This window comes from Juglans regia, chromosome 11 (assembly GCF_001411555.2).
Source record: "Juglans regia cultivar Chandler chromosome 11, Walnut 2.0, whole genome shotgun sequence".
In the NCBI taxonomy this organism is placed as follows: Eukaryota; Viridiplantae; Streptophyta; class Magnoliopsida; order Fagales; family Juglandaceae; genus Juglans; species Juglans regia.
Window position 1 is genome coordinate 25,906,583 of NC_049911.1, and position 11,459 is coordinate 25,918,041.

Genomic DNA, 11,459 nt, shown 5'->3' on the forward strand with positions numbered 1-11,459 from the left:
AGTGAAGAAGTTAGTGATTGCAGCAATGAGGTATTTTTTTCACTTCCCAATAGGTCTTGTAGAATAAACCAATGAAACCGTTAGGACCCGGTGCTTTTATTGAAGGAGTTTGTTTTATTGTGGTGAGGATTTCTTCTTCTGAGGGGATGTTGCAAAGGAAATCATTTTCTTCTTGAGAGATTTTGTTGGGAAATAGGTGTTGGAAATCGGGGGGATAATTCAGGATTAGTAGATTTGAAAATGGTTGTGAAATGATCTTGGAATTTTTGGAAAATGATCTTAGGATTAGAGGTCCATTCTTTATCAGCAATTTTGAAGGTTTCAATTGAATTTTTCCTGCGTCTGATTGTGGTGGAGGCAAAGAAGAATATGGTGTTGAGTTTTTGGGTGGACAACCAATTTTCTAATTCTTCATTGATGAGGAGGGTTTTCGTTTTTTTGTTTAGAAATTGTAATCTGTTTATCCATCATTAAATATGATTTTTTTTTCTTTATAATAGCTGTTCATTAAAAACGTGAGGTTAGAAGTTTTTTAAATAATTTCGTTTTTATATAATTATTCTTAATTTAGAATAGAACCGTGAAATAAAAAATATATATATTGAAAATAATTTTAATTTTATATAATCATTCTCATGTAAAAATAAAATTATAAAATAGCAATAAAATAAAAAATTAAAATTAAAATAAGTTTAGTTTGATTATCCCAAGAAAGTACAAAATAGAAATAAAATCTAACCGATTCATTGGCGGTGAAAATGATGGAGCCAGAGCCCTAACCCCTCCCAAGCTTCTCGTCGTCGTCCGAAACCCTAACTATCTTCTCTCTCGCAAGGTATCACTTGCTTCTTTTTCCTATTCCTCTTATTTTCTTCCTCTTTTCTCTGTGTTTTCAAGCGGTTCCGATTCTTGCTGTGATTCCAATTCCGATTCTTGCTGTGATTCCAATCGTTCACTATCCGTGCCCCTAACATTTGATTATGTTCGAAAGCATTTTTTTTAGCTGTACTCTCACATTGAAGCATTCGCTTTTAGCTTAGCGTAGTATGCGCAAAAATTTCACTGACTCCGATTTTCATTGCGGTTAGTACTCGCTTGTTTCATTGGAAATTTTCAAAGATGGAATAGGAGTGAAGTTCATTGGTAGAGATGGACGAAGCCAGGATTATAATTTTGGAGGGGCGGAGTACTTTTAGGTCTAGAATAAATAGTTTAATTGAAAATTTTTAGAAACATATTTGACAAATTGATAAAAAAAACAAGTAAAAAATAAGAAAGAAAAAAAATAAATTTCAAATTTGCATTCTTCCTTAAATACCAGTAATTTTATATCTAAGCTTTTCATATGTTGCATTTAAGAGAAGAGGTTGAATTATGGAAACGATCTATATAAGAAGTAAAAAAAAGTTTTGTATATATATAAATCATAAACTAAGTTTTGTATTTTACTGAATAATGTATAGCAGTAGCGTCATATATTTAGAAGTTTTTAAGTAGCGCAATTGCATACTGTGTAGCGAATGTGGAGTTTTTTGTTAAATATGTTTTAACTAGATAATTACAAACTTTAAAAGGGAAATAATCTAATGTGAATATTATGTTCTAATTTAATTTCTTGAAATAAAACTGAAAAACAAAATGTAGTTACCAACTTACCATAAAATTCTAAACGAGACCAAATTCTAATTTGATGATATATAAGAAAGATCTATTAGAAAATTGTTGACAATTTGCAAGGCACCCTTAAGACTGGCCATTTAAGAACATGGGCCAGTGCCAATTACGAACTGTGGACAAGAACAAGAAAAAAAGTACCAAAAGCTTTTTTGATAATTAAAAAGGTACCAAAAAGTAAGGGAGATATACAAATTAGACAAGAATAATATGTGTGTGTGTGTGTGTGTTATTAATTTTCTAGTCATAAAAAATATATGTATTATCCTTTTTTTGGGTCAGAGCCAAGGCCCCCCCCCTTGCCCTCCCATGGCCTCGACCCTGGGTAGAGATGCATTGAAATGCAAGAAGTTTGAAACCAAAATATATAACTATATTTCTTGTAGAAACAAAACCTAATTTATTTTTTTATCTTTTTCTAGTTTTCATAAGAGAATGTTTGATATATTTATTACGCATAGGTGTGAAACCCAAGTACTTAAAAGTACACCCAAGAGAAAGCACCCGACTAACCGACTAAGTAGAATAAGGAAACCAAAATTACATAAAACTAAGATGTAATTAGAAAATCTAGAACATTTCAAAGCATATAATGGAATTTCAAGGTTAAGTCATTTTTAAAACACTCATTCCTCTAGTCAACTCATTTGCCTTGAAGTGCATTTGGAGACACAAGACGCCCTAAGGGTAGCTTCCATAGGGCTGTATTTGCAAGCAAAACAGAGACTGAATCGTGATATACCTCACAACGAAATGGGGAAAATATTGATCACCTTTCTATTACATTGTGAATTGGCTAGGAATTTATGGGAGGCAATATTTGTAACTTTTGGCTTTGAGTCGGTTATGCCCATGAGGGCGGTGGAATGTAACAACTTGGGGAAAGTGCTAGCCACATCTTTGTTATAACCCCAAAAGGAATAGTCAATTTAAAACTTCCTAGAAACACTTATAAAGCCTAGTTTCACCTGGTAAGTAGCCAATGTAGGACTTAACACCCATTACTAACTTGATAACCTACTCATTCTATATGGGTTATTCATATCCCTGGTTGGGCGTTTGTAATGCCCCCCTTAAATTCTCAACGTCTTCACTGGGCCATGTCATGCAAAGCTCTAGTATCACGACTGACCTTACTAGGTGGCTCTGATACCATATGCAACAACCTAGAGCAACACTAGTTTTTTTGGCTGAATCTAGAGCTACACTAGTTACTTCTATGCTATAACCCCAAAAGACTAGTCAATTTGAAGTTCATTAGAATCATTTATTAAGCCCAATCTCACCTAATAAGTTGCGAATGTGGGACTTAACACCCATCACTAATTCTATAACCTACCAACTCTACGTGGGTTATATATATTCACAATTTGGTGCTGGAGTGCTACACAAAATCCTTGTGATGATCTTAGAAATTCAGATGTTCGGTACCTTTATGTTTAATGTGGTGAATTTGGCAAGAATGCAATGCCCTGAATTTGTAGAAATCGTGAGAGGACAGAGTCATAATTAATAGCCATAATTTTTGACAATCTATATGCTTGGATGACTGCTCAACAGCTTGCAATTCTCCAGCTGAGATTTTTGTATTTTTGTTTTTCTTCTTCCTGCCAGTTGAGTGTATCCTTTTGTATACTTCCTATGTACTTGAGTTGTGCCCCCTCAATGCCATTAATAAATCTGAAGCTTTATTATTAAGATCTCAAGAAGTCCACCATGGAGTTACTGTAAAATAGAGGTTCTTGATCGATGTAGCTTTGTGAATATCACTGTCATGTTTGGGTTTAATAAGGTGCAGTGTTTGAAAATGTAGGTGCTGGATTTTGTTAAGGTTGTTATGAAATGGCAACAAGATCAGACCAGGATATTGACGATGACTTTAGCGAGCTTTACAAGGAGTACACGGGTCCTCTAGGATCGACAACTGCCAATGTACAGGACAAGGTAAAGACAAACAAAAGGTCTCATGCGGGTTCCGATGAGGAAGAGGAACCTCCTCGTGACCCAAATGCTGTTCCAACTGATTTCACAAGCCGAGAAGCTAAGGTTTGGGAAGCCAAGTCGAAAGCTACTGAGAGGATTTGGAAGAAAAGGAAAGAAGAGGAATTGATTTGCAAAATATGCGGAGAGTCTGGTCACTTTACTCAGGTACTGCTGGATTCTCTAGAAATGCCGTGTTAGTTGTACATTTTGGGGAGTATTGCATACTTCAGCTTTTGTGCGTGTATACATATGTATTGAATTTGCACCTGTATAAATTTTCTTTGTTGCTGTGCTTACCTGTTAAATGTTAAGAGTTATTGGGTTTATACCTTATCGGTATGAGTGGCACTGCTCAAGTTTATGTTTCAGCCTGCTGGGATTAGGTCAGGTTTATGATAGCATATCACATGTCAAATTGAAGCTGACTTGATAATTGGAATATGTCTGGTGTAGGAGTTTATTTATCTAGTTACAGTGAACAATCTAGTTCATTTCAACAGATATTTCTTGGACCCTTCCAGGTTCGTATCAATTGACCAGTTTAGTTTAACATCTGCTTTCATTTAGCTCTCCGTTGTTTCTCCGAGATTAACTTTTACTGCTGTAACTTTAATCCAGATATGCATCTCTGCACTGTAGCACAAATATACAAGGAGGGATTTTAACATAAGAGAAGAAGCTGAACAATGATAGTACAAAGTCATGATGTAGGGCCATCAGGAGTTTTGTTTATTGTTCATAGTTGGGTTGAATTGTGAGGTTACTGTGTTAAAACAGTTCATAGTTGCCTAAGCGAAGTATTATCTTAACATTTTGGGAAGCAACAATATGGGCAGGGATGGAGTTTAATGTCCGTATGTGAGTCATCATACACTGATGGGCTGAGCAACCTTTGGTTGGATAATTTGTTGCTCATTTATATCATTTCTCCGTTCTTAGCTTTCATTATTTTCCATGTCTCAAATCTATTTTGGTGTTTTATTCATAAAGTTGTTGTGAAAATAGAGTGAAAGCCTTACCTTTTGTTGAATTGGCATTATAATTATATAAACCCATGGAAACTAGTTGAAAACCACAAAGTCTCATGTATATCATAAATTACATTGCTGATTTTCAAAAATAAGATTTTTTTTTTTCATAAATTCCCTGCTGCTTTCCATATTTATAGGGGTGCCCTTCTACTCTTGGAGCAAATCGCAAGTCTCAAGATTTTTTTGAGAGGGTACCTGCTAGAGAAAAGCATGTGAAAGCACTTTTTACAGAGAAAGTTATACAAAAGATTGAAAAGGATATTGGTTGCAAAATCAAGATGGAGGAGAAATTTATTATTGTCAGTGGCAAGGATAGGCTAATTTTGGCAAAAGGTGTGGATGCTGTGCACAAAGTGATTAAGGAGGAAGGTGATCAAAGGGTTTCGTCTAGTTCCCACATGGTAAGATCTAGGTCACCTAAACAAAGCCCTGCTGATACACGGTTGCGACGCTCTGATTCCCAAAGGTCTCGTTCTAGTTCTCAGAATGCATCTCAGGTTCAGCAGAGGTTTGGTAGGCAAGAGAAGGTTGCAGAAGACCATATTCGGGATGATCTACGGAAATTTTCAAGGGGTTCTCCACAAGGTAGGGGCAGCATGGGATATGTTTATGGTGTCCATAGAAGCTGGTTACTACATGCTTGTATTTTTGTGGATCTTTTAGGTTCCTACATACGCCCTATGTGTTTCTGAATTTATTTTCTCCTATTTTCTGAGCACTTAATGGTGCTGCTTGTTGCTTATCATTTGCTTGCAGCAAGAGGTAAGTTCTTATGTTTAGGCGTTTTGTGTACGGTTTGAAGTCAACTTTCGTTTCGTGGTTTAGTCTGAACTGATCTGATTGTCCACCAAAGGAGATTATAGACTGGAGGCACGTCTGGACCTTTTGTCTTGGATGATTTCACTATGAGAATATAAAGATAGTGTGTTGATTAAAGCTACCATCTATGTTAGGATCTTGAATGAAGTGCTTAACAGACTCTTCATTTCATGAAGCTTATGGTAATAATGGAGCTAGAGATTGCTCAAGCCGTTCAAAGTCTCCAGCATGTCCTCCTTACATAGGCAAGTCAAATAATTCATATGATGGTAATAATCAGAGCATCAATGCTTATAGAACTGATGGATGGGATAATGAGAGGAGAGGATCTGATATGCAAACTGGTCGTCAGTTTGATTCCTTCCCTCAGACATTAGAAGGACTAGAGTTGGAGTTTAAAAGGGAGGCAATGGAACTTGGAAGAATTCGGGACAAGGAAGAAGATGAAGAAAATTACAGGCATCGTGAGGTAAGAACTATCTCATAGTGCTGGTGTACATACAGTGTGAGAGCGGGTGTAATGGGCCTAGGCCATTTTCAACGTACACTAAATATTCAGATGTTTTGCGAAATATGAAAATTTTTTATTTTCTTTTTTGTATAAATCCTAAAATTTTGGCCATAAGCTTGCTTTTATAAAATTAGTTTGTCTAAGGAAAGCTTTATGGAGGGGAAAATGGTGCGGCTTTGGGCATATGGCTTTACACAACAATATTTGGTTATATCCATTTTTTAATTTGTTAACATCGATGAAGTCTATGAAGTTCAAATTTCTAAATTAATATAGAGATCATGTTTTAAAAAAAAATTCTAAATTAAGTGGGAAAATACTTTTTAATTGGAATTTTTTTCCTCATTTGATATCCTGGAAAACGAGTCTTTGGGTGCTAATGCCTTACATGTCTAGCCTGATATTTTCTTCTTTAACACCCCCCCCCCCCTCTCTACACTTTTTTAATTGTTTGTGGAGTGCCAGGTGGATCTTTTTGTGATGGTAAAGCTTGCTATTATAATTACCTCTGTGCCTTTAGACTGTTCAGTGCATATGAGTGTGGCAAATATTCTGGTGAAGGGTTTTGCAGTCATGGGGTTCTTTATTATTATTATTATTATATGAGTAGACTTTGCAGCCGTGGTAAAGCTTGAAGTTGAGTAATAAGAGTTGAGAATCTACAAATATTGCCCAAAAAGCTCAAAATTTTTAATGAAACTAAGATGAGAATGGAAGATGTATCCCATTAGACACATCATTTTAATCTTGTTTCTCATCGTAGGGTGAACTACTATGTGCTTTGCTGTACTGAGGAGCACATAATTGTTGTTAAAATCCTCTTGATTATGGATTTTGAGCTTGTGATTTCTAACTATTGATTCTACCTACGGGTCAAAGGCTATTAGGGAGATGAGAGAGAACTACATGAAGCAACTGGCTATTCTGAAGGGTACTCATGCAAAACAGTGGGAGGAGTTTCTCCAATTTGATGCCAAGAGGCGTCAACAACAGGCACATCAGCAATTGCCCTCTTCTGGTTTTGGTGGTTATAAACAGCATGGTTATTCCGAGTATGATGGCACCTTGGCCAATCCTCATTATCCTGGGGCCAGTTTAGCAATTGATTCAAGAAGCCGATATCCAAACCCTATGGAAAATTACTCTTCAAGGCCTCACAACAAATTTAATGAATTTCAGCGTCAAAGGCGCGAAGATTATGGAAACCCTTACGATCGATACTAGTCATTATGCTTAAGACTGGTGAGTTGTCCTGCTCTTCAGTCAAAAATAGAAAACAATTTCTGGTATTTTATCGATTATTTTGCCTACCTAATAGGGCATCCCACAATGTCCTTGTCGAAAGTCACGGTAAGGTATACACATCATAAGACAGGTTCTGCGGTTGTGGACATATAAAAAGGCTTTTATAATTTAAGAGACCGTTTAATGCACAACAGACAGGGTGTGATAGGTGGCGGATATTGTAGTTGTTTGGTGGGTATAGCTGATCTATTGCTATTAAAGCATTAGCTTAAATTTCATTCCAAAAATTTTCAGGGTCCAGATCTTGCACGGGTATGGATTATGCACAGAGGAAGAACATATCTAGGTAAGTAAGTTAATTACTGTTTCAAACTTGGGAAGGGATCATTTGTGCTGGTAGAATCAATTTCTTTCAATTTGGTGGTTGAGTCCTGTTCAGAACTTTGTTGTAGAGAAGTGAGACTTGGGTTTTGGTTTATTGGTTAGGAAGTAATATTTTGAAGTTAATGACTCCTGAATGGTTGAGAGTTTGCATTTAGTAATGACTAGTGCTTTTGGCAGAATTATTTGCACAGAGTATTAAGTAAATTTTTTTTTATAATATTTGTTTTATTTTGTTTACTCGAAAATTTCTACTATGTCCTGCACAACATTCTAACTGCAGTCTACCATTTCTCTTGATATATCTTAAATTACCTGGTTTTATATCAAGATGTTGGGAGTCTGGTACACACCGACAGAAATCTGATTGGTATACTAGGCGTGGGTTGTTTCCATTGAGGAATGGTAGCTTTAACCCAAGCGTCTGGGTTTAGATGGTTTGAATGCTAGCCCACAGCGGTGGAGTGGGTCAGCTGCGTTGCAAAGGTAGTATCTGATATTTGTTATTTTGCTAATTGGTATATGAAATGTGCAAGAGGTGCAGCCTAGTCTATCCAATGTGCAATGCGATATCTCACAAATAGCCGTGGAATTGCATCTTTTTAATTTTTGGTTCTTTTCACTGGTGGATTGATTTTCGTTATTATGAGAGTAAGTTGATTTATTATCATACAAGTTGATACCTTCAGGCTTGAAGGTTGAAAGTTGCCGGTTTGATGCAACTCCCCGGAGTTGATGGTATATAGCAAATTTTACTAGCTTCACTAGCTTCTTGGTTTTAGATCTGCTCTAGCATGTCCAGCAGAAAGATTGCTGATGCATTTGGTATATAGGCATCCATGGTACATCGTTATTAAAAATCTCCCCCACTACTAGGTGAAATATTATTGTGCTTTGACCTTGTTCTTGGTGCGAAACCTAATTCGTGTCTCTGCAGAGCAATTTCGCAGGGCACTTGCAGCCATGAATGCTGCAAAAGGAGCCAGCAACATGGTTGGCGGCGTTGTTTTTACACAATGTGAAGCATTGAGTTTCAACTTCGGTTTCTGAAGTTTACCAGCCTTCGAGGATGCTTCTATTAACGAGTGCTATGTAAATCTAATTGGACCATACACAAAGGCAGTTGCAAGAACAGTTCTAGGTGCTAGTCCTTGACCCAGATCGATGCTCTCTTCCCCCCCCCCCCGCCGGCCAAAAAAAAAAAAACTCATCTTTTGCGTTCTTGGTACCCCCTTCACCCCTCTCTTGGTTGGGGAGTTCTCTCTCTATTTTTTTTTTCTTTAAAAAAATATTAGTTGAGAGTGGTTGCTAATTAGGGGTGTGCAACCGGATCTGGATCCGAATTCTAAAAATCAGACAGTTATCCGTCAGGATTAATCCAAAAATAATCCGGGTGAATAACTGGATTGAATCTGGATATCCGGAATTTTTTTCCTTTTTTGGCTATGAATCTGGATATCGGGATTGTAACCGGATTTAGATATCTGGATTGTAACTAGATTTTAATCCAGATTTATTAATAATTTTTTTTTAAAAAAAATGTTTAAACTTTAAAAAATATTTTTATAGCAATTTTTTTTTTAATAAATAAAAGGGACCTGGTTACGGATAATCGGGTCATTAAATTGGATTTAGTTACGTATCCTTTTCTTTCAACCGCCTGGGTGTAATCCTATCAGTCTGAATATGGGTTTTGGACCGAACCGGTAAAAATCCGGTCAAGTTCTACACCCCTATTGCTAATGTAGATATTCTCAATGGCTCACTCATAGGAAGTCTAGAAGAGATGGGAAGTAGAGGTTTCGAAATGATACCAACGGGAGAGACTTGATCAATTTTGATTTGAAACTCGAGGATTTTGCACATCAAATCCTATCTGGGGAGGAAAAAAAGGGCCACTCGGACTATAAATAAAAGTATAGGGAACTAATGTGATCCTTTAGTATTTAATTGTTGTAACAGTTTGTCTCAAGAGCTCTTTTCTATCAGTCTGTTTGTTAAGTGTTATCATCAATTTACGTATAATAAGTGGGCTCAACAACTCTGATACGTAAATAAAGATAGAGGCGAAACGTGACTCAATTCTTTGTAGGAATCTGAAACAACCTACTCATAGGAGACAAAAAGGGTATAAACAACCACAGTTTCTTTTGCATGAGACTTTGATATTGCAATTGAGTTGTACAATTGCATAGTTCACATGCGAAACATTTGAAGGAAGTATCGAACAATACTGTTTGGTCCTAGTATCTGTATGATCGAACGCGTTTGATGGATAATGATGAAAATAAATAAATAAATAGATTACATTTTGCATTCTCGCTATTAGGAGTTTTGCACTTTAAATTGTCAAAGCGCCTTGTATCGTTCAAATTTAGAAAATGTCCCCCATGCATCCTCATCCAATCTTAACCACTAATATGGATGAAAAATAAGTTATGTAGCATGATCTTGACGATCAAATTTTAAATGAGAGTGCAAAGTGTTAATTTTTATAATTGAATATATAGTAATGTTTAGGGACAAGTTTTAAATTTGCATGCTTCGTGCAAGTCTTTTATAAAAAAGTGGATTTCACAAAAAAAAAAGTTTTTCACACTTTTTTGTAGTGAGATTTACTTTTTTATAAAAAGCATCTTACATATGGAGTTTGTATATATTATTATTCTTGAATTTAATGTATCAATTTTGATAATTTGAGGTAGTAAGTACAACATCATAGTAATTTGAAGTTACAAAGTTCGAAACCTCTCACTTCTAGTTCTAGGCCGTTTTGTTCTAATGTAAACATGTACACGTTTATGCCAAAGTCTTTTCCCACTCCTGTGAATAGGTCTCGTTTGGTTATATAGATGAGATGAAAGTTAAATAAAATATTGTTAGAATATAATTTTTATTTCAGATTTAAAAAAATTTAATTGTTTATTATATTTTATGCGAAAGTTTAAAAAAAATTGTAATGATTAGATAAAATGAGATGATTTGTGTAACCAAATGAGGTCTAAAGATGTTCTTCAAGTTTGACACATCAGTGCATTCACCATTGGGTAGTGCTATGACTCCCAATTCTAGGTCCTGATAAATGTAATTCTCTTATTTTTATTTTTACATTTTTTCATACAATTTTTAATCCTCTTAAACATTTGAAAAAATTTACAATATCATTAAAAAATATTTTCATAATTATTTGGTATAAAAAAAAACAATCGAAACTATTGTCCGTGACTTTTGTATTTTCCTTCGTCATTACAGGTATTCACTTATCAAATCTTTAATTCTTTGTTCTTGTAAAAAACGTACAAAAACATTTAAAAAAAAAGTAATTATAACAAATGAAAAATTAAAAACATGAAAATTAAAACAAAAATTGAAAAGATAATTAAAAAAATAGCCTTTTGATTTTTTTTTTTATAAAAAAATGAAACAATAAAGAGATGAAAAACCTGATTTTTCTTTTGGAATCTCTTATAAATAAATATTTTTAATTTTTATTAATGTAATTCCTTAGGGGAAAAACAATCGTTATTTTCGAAACACGATATCAGCGAATGAAGGCCTTTTGCGAGGTGCGCCCGATAGAGATCTACGGTGTAGCTATCACCGGTAGCGGCAGTTAGCCGTTGGCGTATATGGATAAGCTTAGCTGTCAGAGAGAGAGACCCATTTAGAATAATTAAGAGTGTATTTGATTCTAAAATTCGGTTAAGTTTAATTTAATTTTAAACTGAATCTAAAATTTAAATATTTAATTCTTAAATTATCAATCTCATTTAAATTCAAAATTTTCTTATACGTAAGATTTGTAATTTTTTTCA

The 11,459-nt window shown here is 35.0% G+C and overlaps 1 protein-coding gene across 2 annotated transcripts; it reads left to right on the top strand.

Moving 5' to 3' along the window:
* Positions 1–744: 744 nt before the first annotated feature.
* Positions 745–9,014, top strand: LOC109007197. 2 transcript variants are annotated; one of them, XR_001998751.2, is made up of 7 exons: positions 745–835; positions 3,488–3,822; positions 4,826–5,273; positions 5,684–5,976; positions 6,898–7,260; positions 7,558–7,609; positions 8,582–9,014. XR_001998751.2 is itself a non-coding variant. In XM_018986764.2 (6 exons), exons 2-5 carry the CDS (start codon positions 3,517–3,519, stop codon positions 7,240–7,242), a joined length of 1,392 nt encoding a protein of 463 aa, XP_018842309.2. In that variant the 5' UTR covers positions 745–835; positions 3,488–3,516; the 3' UTR covers positions 7,243–7,260; positions 7,558–7,826. The 2 variants fall into 2 exon arrangements, 1 of the variants encoding a protein (XP_018842309.2); XM_018986764.2 differs by lacking the exon at positions 8,582–9,014 and having other exon boundaries at positions 7,558–7,826.
* Positions 9,015–11,459: the final 2,445 nt, after the last annotated feature.